This window comes from Triturus cristatus, chromosome 4_1 (assembly GCF_964204655.1).
Source record: "Triturus cristatus chromosome 4_1, aTriCri1.1, whole genome shotgun sequence".
NCBI lineage: Eukaryota > Metazoa > Chordata > Amphibia > Caudata > Salamandridae > Triturus > Triturus cristatus.
In genome coordinates this window covers 599,103,123-599,129,484 of record NC_140585.1, presented here as the reverse complement: position 1 = coordinate 599,129,484, position 26,362 = coordinate 599,103,123, and the positions used below count along the sequence as shown (strand labels likewise).

The window sequence follows — 26,362 nt, the reverse complement described above, 5'->3', positions numbered from 1 at the left end:
ACCACAGTGCTAAAGAACATAGTAAATAATGTGGCCTCACATGTCTTGACATGGCATCCTAATCAGTAATCTTTTGGCTGGAATCAAAAGAAGCCTCCATTAAACGGAGAAGACTAAGTCATCTGGGGCAGGTGATTTCACAAAATTTGGAGGATAGTAAACCAATAAAGGGATGCCAGAGCTCAGAATATGAAGAGCCTTGTGCTGAGAGAGTGAGGGTCAACCTTTCCAACCCCAGTATGTACAAGAGGCGGTGGAGCCAACCCTAATAGTAGGAATCTGTCCCATACCCCAATGTGTCAGGATATTCTGTAGGGCTGCCCCCAAAGCTAATCCAATCTGGCATCCCCTATGGGATTTGAGCAGGAAGGTGAGTGCATTGGGCAACCTCAAAATGGTATGGGCAGGAAATTGAGGAAGCTGGGTGTTCAGGTGAGTGGCTAAATCATCTAATAATTGTGTCCAGTGAGAGGTGAGTTTTGGACATTCCCATAATAACTGCAGTAAGGTGCCAAGGGAACTGCAGTGACACCAGCACTCAGGTTTGCACGTGGGATTACCCCAATATAGGCAGACTGGTGTGAGGTACCAGCAAGTGGCAATCTTGGTAGTCGTTTCGATACTGCCATGTTCCTGGCTGTGTGGTGTGTGCAATAATATTTTACTTCCCATTCCTACTGGGTCAGTGATCAGCCAATCTTCAAATCTCAGCACCACTGGCTTGTCGATTTGACCTGTGCAGTGGGTGGAGATAAAGGCCGTAGAGTTCAAGGGGGAAGCGTCTGTCCGATGCCTTAGTAACCAGCCACTTTTCAAAAGTAGTAATAGAGCGCTGCACCCCAGGATGAACTGCAGAATGCATCAACCAGTGCCGAGTCTGAAGTGAATGCATCCACTCAGTTTGAGGTACCGTGTAGTTGGATCGGAGTTGTTGAAAGGGCAGGGGACCCTCCTCATTGAACAAGTAGCCTATTGACCGGCATCCAGTACGTTGCCAAGGCTGGAACGCTATTGCATTTAGTCCTGGGGTGAAATGCACATTATCAACAATCGGTGTCAACCGGGAAGGGAACGAAGTTAGGCCACCTGCTCGGCCACTCGATCCCAAACATCTAGAGAGGTTTTAGTAATAGGGGAGACATAGAGGCTTCTTGTTCGAGAACTCTTATGCAAGCAGGGGATCTTCCAAAGATGCTGTCCTGCCACCGCTCTATCCATGAAAAGCCAATGCTTTTCAGATTCCTCTCCAGACCATTCAACTAGGAATCGAAGTTGTGCTGCCTGATAATAGCGTAAAAGATACGGGATGCCCAGGCCACCCTCATTTGGGGATTTGTAACTCAGCTCCTTCTGCACGCTGAAGTGGCCATCGGCCCACACAAAGCACTTCAGGTCACATTGCAGGGTTCGGATGGGTTCAATCAGCAAAGCCTGAAAATGGAATAAGATCTTAGGCAGGATCAACATTTTCATGGCAGCTACTTGACCAAACCAAGAGAGGTAATATGACCTCCATCTAGTTAAATCCATTTTAATCTGTTGGTGTAGAATGTCATAATTGAGGGATGCTGTTGTCTGGGCTGTAGGGGCCAATTGTATACCCAGGTAGTGGATGGAAGTTGTTGCCCATTGTATTAGATAACTGTGGAAAAGGGCCATCTGTGTGGCTGATGTGAGAAAAAGATTGAGGTCTTGGGATTTGTGCACATTCACTCGGAATGCAGCCGCTTGTCCAAAAGCCTCCAGTTCATTCAAAAAGTCCAAAAGTGAAGTGGATATTAGGGGTATTAGGACATCATCGGCATACAAACTGATGGTGTGCTCTTCCTCACCAAAAGGAATCCCTTTAATGCCATGATTGTCTCGTACTCGCTGGGCCTGGGGCTCCATATAGAGGGCAAAAGGCAGGAGCAAAAGGATGCACCCCTAGTGCATGCCTCTGCAAATAGGGAACAGAGCTGATGTCTGTCCATTCACCCTAATAGTTGCAACCGGATGGCCACCTTTACTGATAACCCACAATCAGAAGCGTTTGTCAAGTCTCAAATGAAAGTGTACATGTTATGTTGCAGGGATTCTGCTTATGCACAGAACTATGCGCAGGAAACTAGGACCTCAGAGAACTGTGGTGTACCAGAAACTCCCCTCAGAACCAAGAACCCCTATCCGACTAGCTTAGTGTCCCATTCGTTATCCGAGATTTAGCTCGGCGGTCCCAATGTATAGACAACCAAGAACAAGCGACTTAGATACTCTCAGGAGTGGTGGGAATCCGAAATACCCGTTGGTAGCTATATATCAGTCCACAATAGAATAACAAAGACACGGTACAGTTTGAAGAGTTTATTTTATAAACCTCGCGTCCTAAGATGCAGTACTTTGGCTAACACAAGCAGACAAATGGTTAAGATCCGAACCATCAGCATCGTTACAATACCATAGAAAATGAAAGGAGCAATCATAATAATAATGACAGTGGAAAGCGACCACCCTCCTTTCTCTAGCAACTAATAAGTTATTATTAGACTAATAGAAGGCCTCTTAGGCTTACATGGGGGACCCCATACCTTATAGATCAGCTTAGTGGAATCACATCACAGGATCAGCAAGGCTCTCTCCTGCAACAGCTCTTCGTTTCAAATGTAATGTAAAACATGCTGCTCTGCAATATTAAAGGACTCGTCTTTCAGGTATTGGCAGCTGTATGTATGTTATGGCTAAGAAGTGGTACGATCAACCTGAACACAATAACCTGCACCGTCTAGTGACCCAGACTCGTTCTTTACACGGTGTACAGACCAAGGTCACTGCTCACTGTTAAGGATGTTAAACAACAGACGGTTCTCATGCGAAGCAAAGTCGAGTCAGCAGTTCTCGAATGAATAACATGTAACAACAGTGTCGCGTGGAAAAGTAGCAGAAGCGGCAAGCTGGCTTTCTAACAGCCGACGAGGTTATGCTAACTTAGCATTGTACATAGGGAGTGGTTAACCCATACTACAGTTAGTTATGGCCAATGGACCCAATCAAATGCTTTCTCGACGTCTACCGTCAGGAGCATTCTATCTTGGCTCGAGTGTTGGGCCTTATCAAATAAATGTAGGATTCGTTTCATATTATCGCTACATTATTTGTTCATTATTACATTGGCGATGGGGCACAAAGCCTGCCTGGTCTAGGGCAATGAGGTTTAGTAGAAGGGGGCCTAGGTGAGCTGCCAGAATTCCAGTGAATGGAGTGATATTGATGTTTAGAAGAGATATTGGCCGGTAAGACGTGCAGGGGCACTTATCTTTGACTGGTTTCAGGATGACAACAATAGAAGCCTCTAGCATGGAGGGTGGATTCGAGGCTTGGTCCTTAATGGAATTGAACAGTCGGGTTAGGAGGGGAGCAAAGGTCGTGCAGAAGGTTTTGTAAAAGAGTGCAGGGAATCCAACAGGGCCCGGCGATTTAAGAAGTTTCTGTCTAGCAATGACAGAGATAACCTCCTCAACCTGAATTGGGCAAACTATATCGGATGCCTGTGATGGCATTCGTTTTGAGATGTGAGCGCCCTGGAGGAACAGACCCGAACTGTCTTCAGGAAGGTCCTGGCCTGCGTATAGCTTCTTATAGAAATCTTGAAAGCCAGAGGCGATGTGGGTAGCGCCGGTATGTTCCGAGTGGTCTGTCGCTGCCCCCCTAGTGTCCTGGCTAGGAGACATCCACACCTATCTCCATCGACATAAAAGGAGCGCCAAAGTTGAAGAGCAGCGTGGTCTACTCTGTCAAGATCAGCACCCGCCAGTTGCGTCCGAGCAGCCTCCAATTGATGCCAAACTCAGGGAGTGCTGGTACAATTATGTATACACTCAAGTTCCTGGAACTGACAGGAAAAGTGCTCTCTCTTGTCCCGGCGGATCTTGTTGTCCTCCACAGAAATTGTGATTTATTCACCTCTAACTACTGCTTTCAGATATCCCTATAGTGTGCATATAGTGTGCATATAGAGACATCCGCAATGTCACTGATTTCAAGGCGTTGTTAATTTGCTTATTGACTGCAAGTCAGTGCAAGAGGGTTACTCATAGCTGCAAGGTTCTAGGTGAAAGATGCAACAGTGGTAAAGTCAGGGCGAGGGACACCACTGCATGCTTGGGCAAGGAACAGGGTTCTATCTCTGAGGCTACAACCAACATACTGAATGCCTGACGTGCCTAGGAAGTGATCTATTAAGGTGTATGTTGTATCTGCATATGAGTAAAACGTATAGTCACATGTATGTGGGTGTAAAGTACGCCAAATGTCTACCAAACCCATTTCCCAAGCCAGAGCACAGTCTCCCAAAAGAGGGCCCCCGATCGACCATGACTTTGGGCAGATCTGTCTAGATCATTATTAAAATCCAGATTTAGGTCGCCTCCATGAGCACTAGATTATCTTGTGTAGCCATAACCTCATCCGCTGCACAGCTTGTAAAAATGTCCTGGCCATCATTTAAAAATAAAAAGTTTTTATTGATTTTATTGGTTTTACATTCTCATCACCAATAATCAGTACATTCGGCTGCAACATGCAGCGATAACATCATCTACAGTTCTTGCATCACCAAAGGATATTACTGCGCGTGCATTAGGCATTATGACTTAGCAGAGATCGTCTGTTTCCTTTGCTTAGCCATGCTGCACATGTACAGTCGAACCAGCTCACCTGCTTGTAAGTTGTGTAGCGAGCAACCTGTTAAAGCTGGATTTGCTGCGGCAAGCATGGTGTACCATTTATTCAACAATGACTGGGGGGTGGGAAGCGGAACTTGGAGCTGAGCTGGAGTGTCTTCGTGTTTCTACAGCTGTTTGCGTGTGCAAGTGCCACCTGGTGTGCCCCCGCCCATTTGGTGGGTGCGAGTATCGGAATGCCAGTGTTCATTTAGGGAGAACCGGCCTAGAGCCTATGAAAATTCTAAAGGTGATGGACACATGTGCAGGTCTACCCAAACTGATTGTGTGGTTACGTGATCTGACTTGGCTGATCCTCGTCTAACTGCAGGGCTGCCAGGATTGTGTCCCAGTACGTGGAGATAGGTATTTTCCTGAGGCCTATGACTTCCTCTCGATGCATCGCTACACTTCGGCTCCAGTCCACATGAGGACAGAGCGCCTCCAAGCTTGTGTGTGCGGGGGGTCTGGTGCTTTCCACCTTAAGTGTTCCTGGCCATCATTAGGAGTGTAGATAGTCTCCAGGGTAAAAGTGTTTGTGCCCAGGGACACGGAGTAAGCTAGTAATCTACCCCCTAATTTTGGCCTGTTTGGAGCCTGTCTTGCCTCTTGAGGGCATTCTATGCAAGTCACTAGCAAGTAAGTGGGTTTCTTGGAGAAGGCAGATGTGTGCCCCAGAGTGTGCAAGATAGGAGAGTATGTTGCGGTGCTCAACAGTATTATTGAGACGCTTCATGTTAAGGTTAAGAATCTGAAGGTTATGTTGCATAGTACTGTAGTGAGAAACTCTCTAGGAGGTCGTCCCGAGATAAGGGATGGGTCATCATATGTATTCTATGGTGTGAAGCGTGGAGAAGTAAGAGAAGGGCTTGTTGAGGTAGTAAAGTGAGACTGCCATCTGGAGGTTCACCCCCAAAATAAGTTAGAGAATATAAATACAGAGTAATCAACCAAGGAAACATTGGCAAATAGAATCAGTGTCCAGGGTCAGGGACCCAACTGGAAGAAGATATTGGAAGAAGATATTGGGAAGTGTGTAGTGACCCAAAGTCCCCATCCCCGTCTCCTGCCTGTACCACCCGCCTTTAATGGTACAACAGAAACTTCACGGCCAAGTTCATGTCACATCTGTACCAGCAGAGTCTCCAGAGAGCATCTCTAGTATCGGCTGCCGCTCTCTAGCCATAGTCACCGTGTCAGGACTGAGCCACGTAGATGGGACCCTGGTGCCCCTCCATCGTTGACGTCTGCGGGCCCCTCGCTCATACCAGCAAGAGTGAGATGGATCAGGTGGAATGTTAGCAATGCCCAGCAGCTGACAGGTGTCATCAAAGGATCAAAGTTGGTGGAGTTTGCCATTCAGTCGGAAGACAGGCCGGAAGGGGTGTTCAAAACGAGTATGATATGCCTGCGTTTCTAAGGTGAGCAGTGACAGGGCGAAATTCTCAGCGTTTCTGGAGGGTAGAAGCAGCTAAAGCCTGATAAATCATCAGCTTAGAACCTTTGAACTGTATTGGGTGTTGGTCTCTAGCCGCACAGAGGATGCGTTCCTTTATTGGAAAATCATGGACACACACCAATATGTCCGCTGGTGGTGCAGAGTTCGATCTCTTGGGGCCCACTCTATGAGCTCAATCAAGTTTGATGTCCGTTTCTGATGAACCTACAGAAGTGAATGGAAGAGATCTGTGACAAACAGGGTTATATCAGTTCCTTCAGCCCTGGAGGGTATGCCTTTGATACAAAGATTGCGTGCCATGATTGTTTTTTAAATCTTCGTCTTGAGCTTGCAGGTCTAGCTGTTCGTCCCTGAGTCGAATGACTTCCTAATGAAACTGCTCAATCTCCTCATCGCTGCTTGTTCTTTGGTCCTCCAGTGAGAAGACTCTGTCGCCCAGGGTGTCAAGATCCCAGCAGACCTCCTTAAAACCATTTGAGAGATTGTTCTTGAGAGTCTGGAGCTCATTCCGAAAGGAAGTAAAAAGGGCCTCCAAGAAGGGGCAGGTGACCAAGCGTCCACCTCCCCGGTATCTGGCATGGTTTTTGAGCCCGGAGGCAGTGAAGGATCTCTGGAATGCAATCTGGAGGGTTTAGTAAGCATGTCCATCAGCGTGCGATCCTTATTCCCCTTTCCAGTGGCCATAGCTCCTGCCCCGAAGGCTAGGGAGAGGTCCACCTGCTCTCCCAGTCTCGAGGGACCCACCCCGACAAGGGGGCCTGGCGTTGTTATATTTCCGGGTTAGACCCATGTAGCGATGCAGTTTATTTCTTACATTGTCCTCACAAATAACATTTGCAAGCTGTGACGTTTTGCATACATTTGTACGCATAGCAATGTTGGATTATCTTCTCTGAAACTAAACTTATTTTAGATCTAGCTTCACACAACATTATCACAACACCCTGAACATCATGTACAAGGTCTTGTTCCCTACTACGTACAAATGTCATCACTATCTTCATCCAAGGGGCGACAGGGCTATCTACATACCCACAACATCACTAATCCATGTGTACATCGCAAGCTGCTTTCTATTATAAAAGATGAGCATCCCGATAGATTAGTAGAGGAGGTACTTCCACTGACACCGAGGGTCCTTGCATGCTGAGAAATCACCACACAGCGGTCTGACATCTTGTGAGGGGTAACCAGTTTGTGACCAAGATGGGGTCCTTCACTCTATTCCATCAGGTAATGGGATTGGATCGTCCCTTTGAGGGATTCTTGGCTCTACACCTACACACACTCTAGGTATACTTAGAGAAGGGTCCACATAGTAGGAGTATGCTAGATTACTGCCTGGTTTATATGCCCGCATATATAGAATTGTTTAGCAACATGGTAGAACTATATCTACTATTTACATTGTTGGTGCTTGTAATCACGTTTATCTGCTTCTGTCTACTAATCATTGCAGCACACGTATTTTATGCAAGAATAATGTTGGTTCAATAAATAATATTGAAAATGTCCCACTGTGTATTCTCCATATATTTCTCTGAGAAGAAGTAAGCACGAGTGACTCGGCGAAAGGTTCTGTACTGTTTCCATGATTCCTGAGGAATCAGGGTTGTCATGTTCAGTGGTTGCCAGAAACTATTCGCTCCCTGGTAGGTTAGGGGGGACTTACGGTGGCACTGTGAGTTAGCTGGTCTATATGCCAACATATCCTGCGGAGGTGTCTGGAATCAGTCTTGACACCAAACCCTTAGGTTATGTTGCCCAAACAATGCGCAGGTCCTACAGATCATTAGGATCTACACGATAGCATAGCCGATGGGTTGCTCAGTGGCAAATCTGCAACGATGCGGGGTCACCAGCTCGTGACGTCTGCAGGCCACCAGGCTGTTGTGGGTCGTCCTTGCGCACTTGTGACTAGTTGCCTTGCAATGACTCATGGGCTCTGTCCGTTGGAGGGAGCGTCACAAGGCAGAAGTAGACTCTATGGTGTTGTGCGTACTTTCTGCATGTGAGTACGGGCCGTTCCCACAGGGCAAGCAGGGTGCAGGGTGGGGAAGGTGTCCCATGTTGAGACAGGAAACAGTGAAGTCTGGTCTGGATGCGATGGTTAGTGCCCGGTCCCTGCACCTCAGTCTAATTGCAGGTGCACCACAGCGCAGGGTGGAAAAGAGGTGCCTGGCTCCCTGTTCCTAAGTACGTCTTCTGGGGCTCCCAGGAGCTAAGTACGTCTTCTGGGGCTCCCAGGAGCTAAGTGGAGTGAGGCAAGACAGGCAGCAAGTTCAAACTCCCTCGCCAGTGTCTGGGAGGCTGCTGGTGGGGTAGGGCCCAGGTCCGGCATGTGCTGCATTGCAACACTGCAGAGCGGGAAAGCCTGGGGATCCAGCTCACCCCTTGGCAGCCCAGCATGGGGGCCCACCCCTGTCCACGCAGCAGTCCAGCTCCCCAAGGAGAGACCCCCAGATGATACTCTTCAAGGCAGGACAGCGGCAGCAACCCACTGGGTCATGGAGCCACAGTCCAAAGGCAGTTGTAGTGCACTTTGCTAGGGACCTATGAGTAAATTAAATATGCTGTTTGGCTATAAGCCAATGTTACCATGTTTTGAGCAGACAGCACAAGCACTTTAGCACTGGTTAGCAGTGGTAAAGTGTTCAGATTCTTGAGGCCAGCAAAAACGAAGTCAACAAAAACAGAAGATCTGAAGGCAAATTTAGGGGAAAACTTCGTAAAGGATGGCAGGTCAAACAGCCCTGATTACAAGTTGGTCTTTATATTCCGACCTAAGCGTTAACCCATTTATGCAAGTTGGTAGGTATTTTAGACATCCGGTAAACATCTAATGCGTTAAATACCTCAACCTTTGTTAAATTTTGGCAGATCAAACCTTCCGAAATTTAACGCGGTAAAAGCATATGTTATCTACCGTATTATGCAGATTTTGGTGTGTTAAACACCAAAATCTGCATGCCATTCCCCACTAATTTGCAATAGGTGTTGTGTATCGCTCCTGATAAATAACATACCCTGTGGCATTGTTATTTATCAGGTGCGATAAATAGCACCTAATATCAGAATCAGGCCCCTAATCTTAGTTTTACTTTCTCTTACTTTTCTCTACTAGTTTTCCTTTTCTTACTTAATTCTACAGATTTATTTTCACTTACTACTGCCTAAGTCAACTCTCAATCAATCAATCTGAAAATATTTATTGAGCACGGCTAATCACACCAGAGGGAATCCAGTCGCTAAGGTCTTGCAGGTCTCTGTCAAACAGCTAGGTCTTGAGTCCCTTCCTGAACTCGGTAAGAGAGGGAGATGTTCATAGGTGGAGGGGTAGGTCATTTCAGGACTTGGCGGTGAGATAGAAGAAGGAACCGCTTAGGCTGTAGCTTCGGCAAATGCGGGGAGTGTGTGCAAGGGCGAGGGTCGCAGAGTGCAGGTGTCTGAAATGTTGGTGGAAGTTCAGGTGGAGGCTGATGGAAACTGGTCCCTGGTTATGGAGGGCCTTGTTGGCGTATGTCAGCCTCTTGAACTGACATCTCTTCCGGACCGTGAGCCAGTGGAGGCTCCTCAGGTGGGGAGTGATGTGGGTCCATTTAGAGAGATTGAGGATGAGTCTGGCTGCTGAGTTCTGTATCGTCTGGAGCATCTTGAGGAGTTGGGGTGTGATTCCAGCATAGAGAGCGATTCCATAGTCAATCCAGCTGGTGACGAGGGCTTAAAGGAGGTTTTTCTGGTCTAGACTGCGATCCATCTGAAGATTTTTCAGAGCAGGTGGAGGGTGTGGAAACAGGCAGAGGTGAGTACATTGATTGGAAGTTTTGTGGTGAGTTTGCTGTCTGAGATTGTGGGTGTGGTCTGTCGGTGTGGGTCCGAGTTTGGCGGGCCACCAGGTGTCGTCCCACAGGGAGGTGTTGTCCATGAGAAACAGAACTTCTGTCAGGTCCATGTTGAACTTCAGGCAGTTGCTCCTCATTTAGTCGGCGACGCTCATCATGGTGTTGTGAAAGTTAGTTCTGATAATTGAGGGGTCTTCCACAAGCGATAGGATGAACTGGGTGTCATCTGCGTAGGATATGATGTTGAGTCTGTGGGTTCTGATGATGTCGGCCATGGGTGTCATGTAGGTGTGAAACAGGGTGGGGCTGAGGGACGAGCCTTGAGGGACATTGATGATCATGGTCTTGGGCTCCAAGGTGAAGGTTGGTCAGCGGGTTCTCTGGATGCGTCCTGTGAGGAAGGATGTGATCCATTTTAGGGTGTCTTCCTGGAACTCGACATGGTGAAGTCTTTTGATGAGTGTCTGGTGGGAGATGGTATCAAACACCACTTGCGTCTACTTATACTTACTTTTACTGCAGCTTGCACCATCCCTTGCTTTTACTGATATTCGTGTTCTAATAGTTACACTTACTCCAACTCTTACTCCTACTAAGTCCTGCTTCTAATTACTCCTACTCACTCTCATTCACTCCTATTCTAACGTTTACTCCTATTTAAGTCTACTTTTACTCTTGTTTACTTCTGTTTTATTTCTACTTGCTACTACTTACTCCTTCACTAACTCCTAATCATTCCAACTTAGGTGACTTCAGATCATCACCCTTCTCCATGCAACTTTCATCCGCTCTCTTCCAAGCACATATAATATGACCATCACCAAAGAATAAATCCATCAATCCACAACAAAACATCATCCATCCACCCACACTTAAATCCATCCAGATATGCCCCACAATCATCCAGCTATCCACGTTCCAGCATATGCATCCAATATATTCATGCATCCATTCACTCTCTGCAACCAAACTGCCATGAATCCATCCATGCATCTAACTAATATTTAACTGTGTTGTCTGTGTGGGTGGGGGGGGGATGGGTGAACACATCAGTGTATTGTCCGTATGAATATGGATACCTGTTTGTGTTTTTTCTGCTAGTATATCCACCAGCGGCATAGCTTTGGGCAGTGGGGGGTGTTACACACCCCTAATGTATTTTTGTGATGAATAGTTGGGTACAGTTGCTTTCAGTCGCATATGGTGAGGTGTCTGTCGGATTTCACCAGGAATTTTTATGCACACTTCCTGTTTGGAAAGACTTGAAAAATATTGGTTATTTCACCAACTAATGTGTTTTCTCTCACTTGGTACCACTAACAAACAGCATTCCTCACCCTTTCCGCGCACTGCTTGCAGTCTAATGTAGTTTAACATTATGTCCCAGCGTGATTGTTGTCAAATCTGAAGCGTAGCCTCCCCCAATATATACAACATACGCTAGTTACAGCAAAGAACACATAGCACATACACAAAAAACACGTCAGCTATTATTACTTTCCCAAACACTGTTGCTCATGGACATTACTTGTAGCAGGTGTAAATTTTGCTCAGCTTTGCCACTCCTGCTCTTAGAGCTCATGAAGACAGCTATGAACAGAATGTCAACAGGGCTTTTATATGCAGATTCAGTATATAAGATATATGCAGGTTTAGTGTCTGTAGTTTCCATCATTTCTAGGCCTGGGCGGTAACGAATAGTTTCTTACCTGTCGGTGTAGTTTTGCAGCTTGAAGATCTTTCTGGATTCACTATGCTGTGCATTATTCCGCGATCTTGTGGTTGGGTCCGGATTCGTAGTCTTTTCTTTGTTTTTTTTTTTTTTTTTTGTAGCCCAGGTGGGCGTCGACGTACACCATTTGGTGCACCTCCCGTGACGTCGTCGTGCTTCCTGCGGAAGTCCCACCTTTGGGGCGCCATCTTCGGGTTCTTTTTTCCTTTCCTCTTTTTTTTTTTTTTTTAACCCTAGGCGATTGATTAATCCTTCTTGTTCCTTTATCTGTATGTTTGTATTTCTTTGATCTTTCCCATTTTACCCCCTCTTCCTCCAGCCTCATCTTCCTGGCGGAGGTGGGTGGGTTCGCTAGTGAATCCAGAAAGATCTTCAAGCTGCAAAACTACACCGACAGGTAAGAAACTATTCGTTTTGCAGCGTGAATCTTTCTGGATTCACTATGCTGTGCATCGATTTTGTAGCGGTTTTCCTAGTTCTGTGGCGGCTGGGTGGTAGATGAGCGTTGGTCGTTGAAAATGTGCTGAAGCACCTTCTGTCCAACCTGTGCTTCCTTGTTCATCTGAATGTCCACACAGTAGTGTTTCGTGAACGTGTGCACAGATGCCCAAGTTGCCGCGAGGCATATGTCCTGGATGGGCGTGTTCGCCAGGAAGGCCACGGTGGCCCCTTTCTTCCTTGTGGAGTGAGCCTGCGGCCCCTCCGCTAGCTCCTGTCCAGCCTGTTTGTGGCAGAATTGAATAGTGAGGGCAATCCACCTTGCGATGGTGCCCTTAGTCACTGGTCTACCCATGAAGCTAGTAGCAAAGGACACAAACAGCTGTTTCGACTTCCTGAGTTCCTTGGTTCTCTCAATGTAGTGCATCACCGCTCTTCTGGCATCGAGGGTGTGCAGTGCCTTTTCTGCGTTTGTAGTCGGGTTTTGGAAGAAACTTGGTATCTGGATAGCCTGATTTATGTGGAACGCCGACACTACCTTTGGCATGAAGTGTGGGTCCGTTCTCAGGACTATTCTATCTTTGTGAATCTGAATGTAGGGTTCCTGCAGCGTTAGTGCTTGAAGCTCGCTCACCCTGCGTAGTGAGGTTATGGCCACCAGGAAGGCTGTTTTCATAGTCAACATCTGCAGTGTGGCCTTGTGAATGGGTTCAAACGGTGCCCCATGAGCTCCGTCAGGACCACATTCAGATTCCATGCCGGCGGCGGCAACCTTTTCGGGGGGGCCATCCTTTTGGCTCCTTCCATGAATCTCCTCACCACCTGCGAGCTGAAGAAACTTCCACCTTTTTCACCTCTGGTGTAGGCCACGATGGCCGCTAGGTGTACCCTTAGTGAGCTCGAGCAGAGGTTACTCTTTAGAAGGTGTGTGAGGTACCTCAGTACTGTTGAGTCTCTTGTCATTCTGTTTTGCAGGCCCTTTTTCCGGCACCACACAGTGAACCTCTTCCATTTTGCGCTGTAGCATTTTCGTGTAGTTGGTTTCCTCGCCTCCCGTAGCACTCGCATCGTGCTCGGCGGCAATCTTAGGTGCGCGAACTCTATGTCTTCAGGAGCCATGCCGCCAGGTTGAGGGTCTCTGGCTCTGGGTGCAGGACCTCTCCGTTTTGCATTGAGAGCAGGTCCTTCCTCCTCTCGAATCTGTATGGGTCGCCTTGTGCCATTTCTTGAATTTGTGAGAACCATGTCTGCCTCGCCCACTGCGGAGCCACCAGGATCAGGGTCATGTTGCTGGTTCTGCACTTGTCGAGCACTCTGTGCAACAGGGGTATCGGTGGAAAGGCGTAGGCAAATGTCCTCGACCAGCTTATCCATAGGGCATTTCCCTTGGATTGCTGATCTGGTTGCCTGGACGCGAAGCTTTGGCATTTTGCATTGTGGCGTGTTGCAAAAAGGTCTATTGTGGGAGTCCCCCATCTCCGGAAGAGTTTCTCCGTTTCCTGGCCATTGAGCTCCCACTCGTGTGATGCTGAGGTCTGCCTGCTTAGCCAGTCTGCCTCTACATTGTCCTTCCCCGGTAGGTGAATTGCCAGTAGATCTATCCTGAGAGGTATGGCCCATCTCCAAATCTCCTGAGCTAGGGATGAGAGCGGGAACGACTGTGTCCCCCCTTGTTTGTTGATGTAGAACATCGCCGTGGTGTTGTCTGTTTGGACCAACACCCTCTTGTTGAACAGGTGCCTCTGGAATGCCTTCAGGGCTAGCAGGATTGTTTTCAACTCGAGGTAGTTGATATGGCGGACCGCATCTGCTGGGGCCCATAGACCCCTCACTCTGAGGTTGTCCATGTGCGCTCCCCATCCCTTCTGCGATGCGTCCGTGGTAATGGTCACTGTTGGGATTGGTGGTGTCAGGCTTCTCCCTGCTGTTATGTTGCCTCTGTTCCACCAAGTTATCTCCTCCTGCACTGCGTGCGTAACAACCACTAGATCCTCCCAGCTTCCGTTTGCTTGTGACCATTGTTGTTGTAGCCATTCCTGGAATGGTCTCATGTGCAGGCGTACATTCGGCACCAGCTGGATACAGGACGCCATCATCCCCATCATCTTGCTCACAGCCCTCACTGTCAGAGCTCGCCCCTTCTGGTAGAGCTTCGCCTCCTTCAGTAGAGCCTCTGTCCTCCTCTCGCTGGGCACTACTGTACTGTTGCGGGCGTTGATTTTTGCCCCCAGGAAAATCTTCACCTGCTCTGGTTCCATCGATGATTTTCCCCAGTGGATCGAGAATCCCAGTTTTGTGAGGGTGTCTGTTACGCGTTTTGCGTGCCTCTCGCACTTTCCGCGTGAGTTTGCCTTGACCAGCCAGTCGTCCAAGTAGGGGTAGACATGTATTCCCTGCCTTCGTAGGTGCGCCGCTACCGCCGACAGGCATTTTGTAAAGACCCTTGGTGCTGATTTTAATCCGAAGGCCAGGGTCGTGAACTGGTAGTGTTCTTGTTCGATGTTGAATCTTAGAAGGCCCTTGTGCCTTCTGTTTATTGGGATGTGAAGATAGGCATCCTTGAGGTCCACGGTGACCATGAAGTCCCCTTCTCTTATCTGTGGCAGAACCTCCTGCAGTGAAGTCATTTTGAACCTTTGCGTTCTGATGAACTTGTTTAGGTAACGGAGGTCTAGTATGGGTCTGAGGTCTCCGTCTACCTTCGGGACCACGAAGTAGTTTGAGTAGACTCCTTTGTTGCGTTCTCTGAACGGCACTGTCTCTATGGCTCCCTTTTGCAGGAGTTTCCGCGTTTCTTCTCTGAGTATTGCCAGTTCTTGGGCCGATCTCAGTCTTCCCCTTGGTTTCCTGTTTGGAGGTCTTTTCTCCAAATCTACGCAGTACCCGTACTGCACAACGTTCCGTATCCACTTGTCTGTGGTTATACGCCGCCACTCCTGAAGGTAGAACCTCAGTCTTCCGCCTACTGGTGTCGTATGCTCGTAGGCTCTTGAATTTTCTCTTCCCCCTGATGACACTTTTTTGCGCCTCACCCTTGGGGTCCTGACGAGGGTAGGCGTCCTCTTGCGTGCTGAGTCACTTTGTCGAGGGCTGTTCGCCCCCTCTCCTCCTTTGGCCACGTCCGTTCCCTCTCCCGCGAAAGGACTGGCCCCGAGGTTGATATTGCCAGTTTTGCTTCTGTTGACCTTGTCCGTGACCTTCACCCTGCTGACCTTGTTGGAACGCCTGGTGCGACGTCCCCTGCTGGCTTCCTCCCCTACCGTAGGGTCTTCTCGAGGGATTTCCTCGCCTCATTCCCCTCAGCTGTAGGGCCCCCATGGACCTCGCCGTCTCGTTTTCTTTTTTCAGCTGGGTGAGCTTGTCGTCCACTGTTGCTCCGAACAGTGTCTCTCCATTGAAGGGGGTGCCAAGGATGTTGTTCTGCACTTCCGGTTTGAATCCCGAGATTCTTAGCCATGCATGCCTCCTCTCTGTGACCCCTATGGCCATGAGTCTTGCTGAAGTCTCTGCCCCATCCAACGCCGTCTTTATACAGGAGTTGGCGATGTTTTTGCCTTCATCTATCAGGTGAGAGGCTCTCTGCCGGAATTCTTCTGGGAGGTGCTTTACTAACTCCCCCATCTCATCCCAGTGCTGGTACTGGTGTCTATTGAGGAGTGCATTTGAATTCGCCATGCGCCAGTGCATTGCGGCGTTCCTCTCGACCTTTCTTCCTGTGAGGTCAATCCTCCTGCTCTCCTTATCCGGGGGTGGGCCCGAAGTTGCTGGTACGTTGGCCCTTCTCCTGGCCGTGGAGGCTATGATGGAGTCCGCTGTCACGCTACCCTTGATGTAAGGGGGGTCCAGGGAGGAGTGCTTATATTTCTTCTCTGTCCTGGGCGTGATCGACCGGCAGGTTGCAGGTTCCTTGAAGGCTTCTCTCCCCTGATTCATCACGCTTTGTAGCATGGGGAGGAACTGGCTCCTTGTCTGGATGGGGAGCAGTGTCTCGACGAGAAAATCGGCTTTCGGTTTCTCCTCGTCGAGTTTGACGCCGAAGGCCATTGCTGCGCTCCTGACCACCATATTGTAGACCCCGATGTCGTCGGGTGGCGAAGGCCTCGAAGGGTACGTGTCCACGGGCTCCTCCGGGTTTTCGGTGTCGAGATCGTGCCATTCGACGTCGTTGCTGGTAGATGCCGCCGATTCGTAGAACGACCGTTGGTCTTCTTCCTCGGCTTCTCCCTCATAATAGGGCTCTTCTTCCTCTTCGAGTTCCCTTGTCAGCCCTTCGGCGTCGAACTCGTCTTCGACCTCCTCGACGTCCGCTGATGGAACCGTTGGAATCTTGAATTCCTTCATTCTGGCGTCGAACTCCTTCTTTCTTTGAAGGATGTTCTCCATTTCGGCCTCGAGCCGCCTCTTCTTCTTCTCCATCTCGGAGATGCTTTCGGCGTCGACCGCGGGTCTTTTCGATGAACCTTGCGTCGACGTCGAACGTTCTTTCTGCGTCGATCGGCCCGTTTCATGGGATGATTTCGACGACCCTTGCCTTTCGGCGTCTTTCGGCACCGGGGAGTCCTTATCTAAGGATCCGCTCGGCCTCTTGTCCGTGGTTCCCCCTTTGGACGTCGAAGTTTTCGGCGCCGGGGCTCCCTTCGTGGACTTTGACTCAGATTTTCTCGAGTCACCCTCGTGTTGTCGAGGTACTTTTTGTTTTGCGCTCGACGATTCTCTTACCTCGTCTTCTTTTTTCTTGTCGGTCTCTACGACCGTGAAGTTTTCGGCTGTCTCGGCGACGTTGTCCTCGTCGTCTGAGGAGAGGCCCAGAGCGTAGAGCGTCGGGGGCTTCCCCTTGCCGTCCATGCTGGCGTTGGCCCTTCTCTGCCGCTCTCTCACCCTGAGTGTCTTCGGCGCGAAGGCTGAGCAGGCGTTGCAGTCGATACTCTGGTGATCGACCGGTAGGCAGAGGTTGCAGACCGGATGCTGGTCTCTCTGCGCGAACTTGTGGTGGCAGTTTGGGCAGAACTTGAATGGCGTCTTGTCCATTGCGCTCAGGGTCTCTGAGCGTGCATTCTCCAAGGCCGTCAAAGAAAAGGGCGCTGGTCCTCCTTTCTTCGCGCTCCTGATGAAATCTTTTCCTTTCCTGATATCTTCTAGTGTTTCTATCGACAAAACTCGCTTTTCTTCCTTCTTCCTTCGAGTGTAATTCTGGAGCTTCCCGATGACGATCCAGACCCAACGGCGGAAAAAAGAATCTGAAGATGGCGCCCCAAAGGTGGGACTTCCGCAGGAAGCACGACGACGTCACGGGAGGTGCACCAAATGGTGTACGTCGACGCCCACCTGGGCTACAAAAAAAAAAAAAAAACAAAGAAAAGACTACGAATCCGGACCCAACCACAAGATCGCGGAATAATGCACAGCATAGTGAATCCAGAAAGATTCACGCTGCAAAAATTCCGTTTCGCTCATGGAATTTGTGGAATTTGGGTAATTTCGCGTTCCGCGGAGAACGGGGAATTGCCATAAATTCCGCAATCCGTGGCTTCGTGGAATTTTTTGCTTGTTCGCACTTTCAGAATGCGTGTTCGCGAGATATTTCCCCAGAGCACGCAAACAGCGTACGCGAACAGGGAAAAAGCATTGCGAACGGGCGGAACAAGCAATTCCACGTGTTCGCGGAACTCTGCGTGCTCGCGGAGATTTTTTACCATTTCGCTGAGCTTTGCATAGCGCGACTACGCAAATTCTGCCCACCCCTAATCATTACCTTTCTTTCGCCACTCATCAGAAATTGGGTAGTGCTCTGGTGCTAAGTGGGGCGGGTACAGTTCAACCCTGAGATTTCATCAGTGGTCAAAGGATGCATAATGCCACTTCTACCACTGGAAGGTTAAGTAAGTCGACTTAATGTAATGTCTATTTTACAAGATCTTATTTCTCTACCACTCTAATGCCATGTGGTAGATATGTTTTCAAAAGTCAATTCACAGTATTGGAAAGTGAGATATTACTATATTAGAAAACGTATTTTGAAACAGACATGGGCAGAAAAGTATTGGACTAACAATCTCCAGGTTAACTTTTAAAAGGGCAACAAAAGAAAGTCCAGTCGAGCTCGACCCCTCAGCTAAATGTATCTGGAAAAATCCGGCATCATGTTTTGCTGAGTCTGTAGAAGAGTGAACTGCATTTCAATACCAAATGCTTTTTTCAACGGAAGGGCCTTTAAAGCCATGCTACTGAAGGATTGAAGCTACAAGATACTGACCGGAACCAGCACTGAAGCAAAGGAAAAGTAACTCATTTGTATATACAAGGTAATTTTTCTTTTCTGTTTAACGATCAAACCATGCATTTTACTTGGACTGGGGCAACAGTTGGCCACTTTGTGTCATACGAAGTGAAAAGCTAACTTTGTAAGTGAAGGACATTGTTTTGGTTGACGTTCGACCAGCTAATACATGGCGTGGTCGAGCAAAAAACAGAAATTCTTCATGGTAATATTCTGGGACCTCATTTAATTTTATGTTCGGGTATATGCACTTAGCATATGTTTCTTGTATTGGATTTCCCAAACCTTAAATTCTGCATGCGAGATGCAAGGAAAAACGAAGAAATACCATTGTAGAATCCTAAAACTGATACTCCATCTGGCAAATTGAAACGAACAGCAATCAAAGATTCATGAAAAATTATTGCTATAATTTGAAAAATGTAGAATTATGTACTCACTTTGCCTGAAGACTGAATGCCCTTGATCATGGCTAAGCAAACCATAACCCAGGCGGCAAGTAAGCAGACTGTCATTTTCCAGTTCAGACCTCCACTCTCAGATACTGAATTGGTAATATTTAGGGCGCCTCTGTACCAGAAATAGGTGGTTGCTGAACTTTTTTCACATTCTGGCTCCACAACTGAAATAAAAAAGCATAGGCAATTCACACACAGAAATTCCTTCCTGCAAAGAATGGAGCTAAATGACATATTAGATGCCCAGATGTCTCAGTGTTAAACGTTTGCTGCTGACATATGACTTAAGCTACAGATCACAAGTTTGAATCATGGGAAGGTCTGATCTGGCTGCTTTGAATACAGTTTCTTCTCTGAAGCAAGCTAGGAGTGGTGTCAGTACCATAGGAGAGGCTATGCAGCTTGTTTGGAGGTGTTGCCTCTGTCCGGGTAAGGTCTATTCTAATAACGTGATTCCACTTGTTGTCCATCAGGTGATGTCTATCCCAAGAACGTGATTAGAGAAGAAACCCATTGTGACCTCATGAGACCGGGATTCTTTCAAGTTGCTTGCTCATTAAATCTCTGAGAGTTTCTGACACAGGACTAATGAGGAGGGCATCAGGCTGATAGACTAGAAAACAGTATAGCAGACGTAAACTGCAAACCAATACAATCATTCACGGAACAGGGAGAAAGGAGCACAGCAGATACGGCATTCTCCAGCTCAGAACAAAAGAAGTGAAACTCTCAGAACTGTAATGAGAAAGCAACCTGAAAGTGTCACATACACGTACCAATAATACCACCCTGAAGAAGACCTCAGCAAAAATACTTCTTGTTCTATTTATTTTGAAGGTTGAAAAAACACGTTGGGAAAGCCACATATAGCCTACAGAGGAGTGAAAGTAAGTTAGGTGATATTAATGCTATGGAAAACTAACGTTAATGGACACGTGGATATTATCCACAGAAGAGAAATACTGCTTGTTTTACCCACCCATGTATATTACCCAGGCAACAGGATATTGTCCTTCCATTTATTAATGTATTTATATATTATGTTTTTTGTTTTAATTTATATTGTGTTCCATGCTATTGCGAAACTACTTCTTTGAACAATTCAGTTAACAATGAAATACTAGTACCAAACCACTTTAATTAAACTGCAGGTTTGATAATGAGAATGTTACACTTGTCAGTGCTAAAGTGAATTTTATAGCATTATTTTAAGTTACCGAAAAAGAGATGCAAGGTAGAACCCCAGGTGGGACAACTTTTAAAACAAATATAAGATTCCCTCGGACATGCCGCAGAACAGCCATGTTCATTTTCCAAAGGTCTAATGCTCCTCTTTGAGAGAGTGGCAAATACGGGATCTTCTATATTTATTGATACTTATAGCTTAGCCTCTCTTTGATGGAGGCATTGCCATTGATCAGCGGTACTGAATGTTGAAACAAGTTGTTCATTTAACTATCTGTTGCAGGCTCATAAAATAAAAAGGACTATTTGGAGAGGGATCAACTTTCTTTTACAAACACCATACAATAGAAATGCGGCCACTGCTAGCAGTTCTTCGGCAGTTTATAAGGCAGCTATGAACAAGAAAGAAAGATTAGGTCTGCTGGAAGAACAGGTGTAACTTTTTCTTCTCTGAAAGTATCTGGTTTAGTCTACTGCGATGGTTGCATCATCTTTACGCGCAGAAAAAAAACAGTACAACTGTACCAACCAACAACGTGGTCTTTCATGGTCTTGCGGCAGTTTTTCTACTCTCAGATATTACGTGTTTTCATCTACTATGATTGTTGCATCATTAGTAGTAGTAGTAGTAAATTACTACTACAAATCTACCAACATCGTAGTCTTTCATGGTTTTGTGCCAGTTTTTCTCTCTGGCACGTGTGATTTTATCTACAATAATGGTTGAATCATCTTTACTGAGGACTGGCAGTTGTAGTCACTTTCACATGATGAAAAGGGTGAATTTCATGTGTTATATATCTTTTGAGTGCAAAAGGAACAAATGATGGACGGAATGCTGAACAATGCAAACATTCACCCTTAGTCACAAAGATCTGGGTTTAATCCATAATTCGTTTGCTCACCACGCCACTCCAGTTTTGACCCAGCCATATGCCAATCAGTCTTGACCCTCTTCCTCATGGGAACCGTCCAGCCCGAACTGCCCAGCCAGGTTCTCCGTGGACCGGAAACAAGCATCCTGGGACCGGTTTCAGGGCATCACCACTTATCAGAGACACCGCGCATCCGCAGAACCAGAGCTGACAGAAGAGCCTTCTCCTACGTCGCAAACACAAGGAGATGATGGACGGAGCGCTGAAACTTTTCAGACACTCACCCCCAGTCACAAATCTGGGTTGAATACATCATCGTTCTTTAGCTCACTTCGCCACCCCAGTTCAGACACAGCTATATGCAAATCAGTCTTGACCCTGTGCCTCATGGGAACAGTCCAGCCTGAACTACCATGCCATGTCTTCCGTGGACTGGAAACAAGCATCATGGGACTGGTTTCGTGCTAACAGCCCTCATCAGCCAGGTTAGCTTGAATCCAGTGGCAAAGTGAGCAAGGGACCCATGTCTGGGCATACCCTACCATCTTAGGGTGAACAAAGCAAACACAAGGAGATGATGGACAGAGCACTGACACTTTTCAGACACTCACCCCCAGTCACAGATCTGGCTTGAATCCATCATCATTCTTCAGCTCATGTCGCCACCTCAGTTAAGACCCACCTATATGCAAATCAGTCTTGACCCTGTGCCTCATGGGAACACTCCAGCCCGAACTGCCAAGCCAGGTCTTCCCTGAACTGGAAACAAGCATCCTAGGACCGGTTTCTGGGTAACACCCTTCATCAGCCAGGCTAGCTTGAATCCAGTGGCAAAGTGAGCAAGGGACGCACGTCTGGGCATACCCTGCCATCTATGGGGCGTGCCCCATGCATATGAGGGAATCCTTTTGCCTCTGTGCCTGCGCCATATTACAGACACGGATGCAGAGGTAAAGAAGCTCTCAATAGGTGCACTGACAGTGCACCAACTAAAAGGTGATGCACTGTGAGTGTGCCCGCTGAGAGCAACCCTCTGGAGGGGGGTAAGAGGGTCCTATGGACCCCCCCAGACATCCCGTGCAGGCAGGTGCAGTCAGTGACAAGGGGATCTCTAATCTACTGCCTGCACAGTGAAAACACGGAGCGACCTTAAAACAGCCTCTCTGTTTTTCACAGAAATGTGCTGCCGCCAAGGCAGGGCGAGTTGGCAGCTGCCCTTGGGGCAATGCATTTCATGTAAAAGGGCACAATTTCCCTGTTTGCGTCTGGCACACCTATTTTAAGGTGCACCTGGCGCAAACAGGAAAAGTACTTCCTTTACATAATTGGGCCCTATGTATAATACAGCCCCAAATCAAGTTATTTGAGGATACATTTAACATACATAGATGAAACTGAAAGACTGCCATAAAGAAGTTTGAATGTAAACCTTACATGTAGCTGTTGCATTTTTCACCAAAGGACACTGATCCCACGGTAAAGGGTGCTGAAATGACTGGGAGAAGTAAAATAAACTCCATCCAATGATGACATTGTAGTAAAGAGCTACAAAGAAACAAACCTACAAGGAAAGCGAAAGGCAAATATTATTACTAATATTTTATAGTTTCAACATTCATGCATGCGTGTACATAAACAATGACAATTATGCTCAATAATTTGCATTTATCAATTTTTTTAGCCACCAGTACAAGTTCAATGTCTGATATGTCATATAACATATTACACAGCTATAATATACAAGAACAAAACTCACATAACACCCACAGTTCAACTACAGGATTTGACCCATTGGAGCAGTATAACAAATGGAGATTCAAAACTTATTATGCAGTCGATATAAGTGACCATATTACAGAAACCCTGTCTTTAGTTAAATATATGGGCAAATCTGTTTCAACCGTTTTTTCTGCCAGTACATTAGAGAATGGGAAAATGACATTCTGTTCCAGACCATACTACAGAAATAGTATACTGTGTTCATAATAAGAAGATGACATATTAGGGTCATTAAAAAATTACAATTGTCATACTACATCTGACCTAATTTGATGTACATTGAAATGAAAACACAAAGGAGTATGCACAATTACAGTTGAATGGCATACAGCACAATTAATAGCGATGATCATTCATCTTCTGTTTACAGGTATGCGGCATGATTTAGTTACTAGCGGACGGCCGTTGCTCCACAAGGGTGATGGAGGAAATTACTCTTTCGCCCTGCTGGAGGTACCATCCACCAGATTTAGAAATGACCATCAAGCTGGAAGTCATTTCTAAAGCATTGCCAGGAACCTGAGTCACAGCAGTTCCACCATACAGCCTTTTATATATTTCCCCAAAAAATTCCCAAATCTTGTTTTTTTTTCTGAAAATAAAAATGATAATGCCGCCCTTCATTTTTACTGTCCCTCACCGCCATGGTTTGCCAAAAACATAACTGATGTTTTGGCTATGGCAAATATGGAGTAGTCACCACCACAACCACATTTTCGGTCCGCCTGTATTTAAATCAGACAGGAGGACCACTATGTTAGCAGGCGGAACTCAGTCGCCGTTGCGATGGAGTTCCCTCTCTGCAAAACACATGAATCAGGCCCTTAGTTGTTCAGCCATTATGTGCCCCATAAAAAGGTGCTCAGCCCTTTGCTTTTTTCAAAGCTGTAAATCAAGATGAAAGGCAGAAAAAATAAGAAACGGAAAGAGTAACAAAAAGTGACAAAGTAAATGTCAGATAGAAGAAGTTCAATGCATGTAAAATAGAGTGGGCGGTCACTTTTGTTCACAGCACTCATTAGAAATGTATCTTCTTCCTATATGAGTTGCATTAGTGAAAATTTTAGGGGTGTTATATTTAAGGGAACACATTTTTGGAATGAGGCAAATAAAAATAAGTTGGGGAATTGGCATATGTCTAGATGAATAATAGGCATAGCCTGGCTAGGAATTACTGAAAATGGGTGAAAAGCAGGGGAAAGACGTTTAGAGTGATGTTTTAAAATATGAACTATTACATTTCAAAAGATCATAAACTGCAATTTGTTAATTCATGAGAATCACACAGCAACACAGAATTTTAGCAGTAGTTGTGGGGTATTGCTTTAAAATGCTTATATGAGGAGAAGGAAGGAGATAGCACTTTAGAAAAGACCAATGATTTGTTGCTAGAAATTAATTAAATACCTAAAGAAAATGTGCAAAAGATACCTGAGATGACCTGAAAATGTATTTATAGTTCCTGAGGGAAAACATGAGGAATGGGAGTTTAGAGGCATATGTGTATGGTAAGAAAAACCCTGAATATCACATGTCAATCAGTAGAATGTGCTCTGGTGAGGAAACAAAATACATATACAGCTAATGAAAAAAGAAATTCTTTCTCTAAATATGAGAAATAGACCTCCCAATGTGAAGGCTACTGCATGATTGCAAATGCATGAACATTTCACAAAAATGTTTTGATAGTTTTTTATATGATTTTCTTTACCTGCATCTCCTGGAATTAAATAATTTATTTCCTAAATTTTAAATAATTCAATTCAATCCCCTCTAGCTCCCGCTTATTTTTCATATTAGTTCCAATTTGTAGTGTATTCATGTAACCAATTTATAATGGCGGTCAGGTATTTTTTACTTCTGGGTCTGATTAGATGCTTTTATGGCCATCTACGGGGATATAAATCTCAGTCAATAATTTGTGTCAATTTGTATCTAAAAATAATCTTGGGGCCTAATTATAACTACAGCGATACAATGGACCGCTGTAGCCACAGTGGCGGAGCAGGCCACCCTGCACCGACGGTCGACCGCCCTCTAACAAGTTTGGTGGTCGGACCGCCATGGGACCACTGCAACCACCAGGGATCAAGGACCCCTGGCGGTGTTGCGCCAGTATTGAGGCCACAGTATGCTTGGCAGTGCCACTGTGGCACTGCCAAGCATATTATGAGTTTCCTTTCTGCCACGGTTTTCACAGCGGTGAGCCCGCTATGAAAACTGTGGCAGTGAGGAAACAAAAGTGGCCATACTGGGCCCCCTGTTGCCTCAGAGCCATAGGGTGCCTGCGGGGGGGGGGGGGGGAGGGGGGGGGGTAAATGTTGTGACCCCCTCTGTGCAGTCACCCCCTTTCTAGCATGGCATGGACTGCACCGATCCATGCTATGCAGGAACGAGCATTGGCATTCCAACTGAGGTGCCTTTATAATAGGAACCGCTGTGGGAACGCCAAAGGAAAGCCCACTAGACCACGAGATTACTCGTAATCTGGCAGGCGGTTAGCGGGGGGCAGGCAAGTTTGCTGGTCCTGGAGTGGGACGCTGGTATGGCAGCCCGCTCCAGGACCGCCAAACTCATAATCAAGGCAAAGGGGCTATTTAGTCAATAGTCCTTCTCTTATCCCCATGAAATATACTGTGAAGTCATATATCGTTTATGTATTTCTGGGAAATGTTTTAATAAATTAGAAATATATTTAATTAAAAAAACCCTAGTCCATGAACGACAAATTTTAATAAATTGATTTTCCAGAATCTCTGCTACTTTTAAAATTTTTTGACAAAAAAGAGAAACAGGAAAAAAAATCACTTTTTCTTCATTGTTTTTGGCTGCAAAGTTTCCTTGAAATGGCCCTAGCTGTTGATGACAGTGGCTGCAAAATGTGAAATGAAAGTGCATTTTTGTTTTCTGAATTAAGGGGCCTTATTATGAATTTCAGTGGTGCTGGAGCAGGCGGCATAACATCGCTCTACTCCAGGACCACTGAAAGTCACTGCAGTGTGTCAGATTACAAGTAATTTTGTGATTTGGCAGTGGGACGGTGTGGTGGTCCCGCAGCGGTGCTGTTTAAAGGCCCATTGTGAGCCTTAAACAGCACTGCTGCGGGACCGCCAGTGCACGTACCTGCATGAGAAAGAATGCACCATGTCTTGCATTCCTTCCTGTGCAACAACAGGGGGTGCAAAACTACAGGGGGGCACAACATGTGCCCCTCTTAATGCACCCCGTGCACAGAGGCACAAGGGGGTCCTGTGGGGTCCCTTCTGTTGCCTCACGCCACCCTTTTCAAAGTACAGAGAGTTGGTTACACAGAGATATCACAGAGGTATAGCCATTCATTCTTACAGGTTGATACAGGATTTTCATAGCTAGTTACTAAAACTAGCTCTTTGTCAGCATAGTTGATCCATTTTCACTGTGTTCTCTCTCATCCCAGTCCTCCTTCCCCATTTTCTAACCCTGGCCATCATGTTTCTGTCTATGTGGTCATTGGTGGCGGCAGTGACAGACAGAAGAGTGTTCTACTCCCCTTGAATCTAGCATACAAGGTTAGAACATTCTGATAGCTGCAAAGGAGTTACAAAGATATGCCCAACTAAGACAACATAAAGGAAGAAAAA

At 46.6% G+C, this 26,362-nt stretch overlaps 1 protein-coding gene across 3 annotated transcripts in view; it reads right to left on the bottom strand.

Moving 5' to 3' along the window:
* SLC6A15 (solute carrier family 6 member 15) overlaps positions 1 to 26,362 on the bottom strand; it is a 543,862-nt gene that overhangs the window by 75,974 nt on the left and 441,526 nt on the right. For all 3 annotated transcript variants that reach the window (XM_085652964.1, XM_085652966.1, XM_085652965.1), the window contains exons 4-5: positions 22,398 to 22,524; positions 18,886 to 19,067 (exon numbers count right to left, since the gene is read on the bottom strand). In XM_085652964.1, coding sequence (XP_085509090.1) covers positions 18,886 to 19,067; positions 22,398 to 22,524 — 309 coding nt within the window. The remainder of the gene's footprint in view (positions 1 to 18,885; positions 19,068 to 22,397; positions 22,525 to 26,362) is intronic.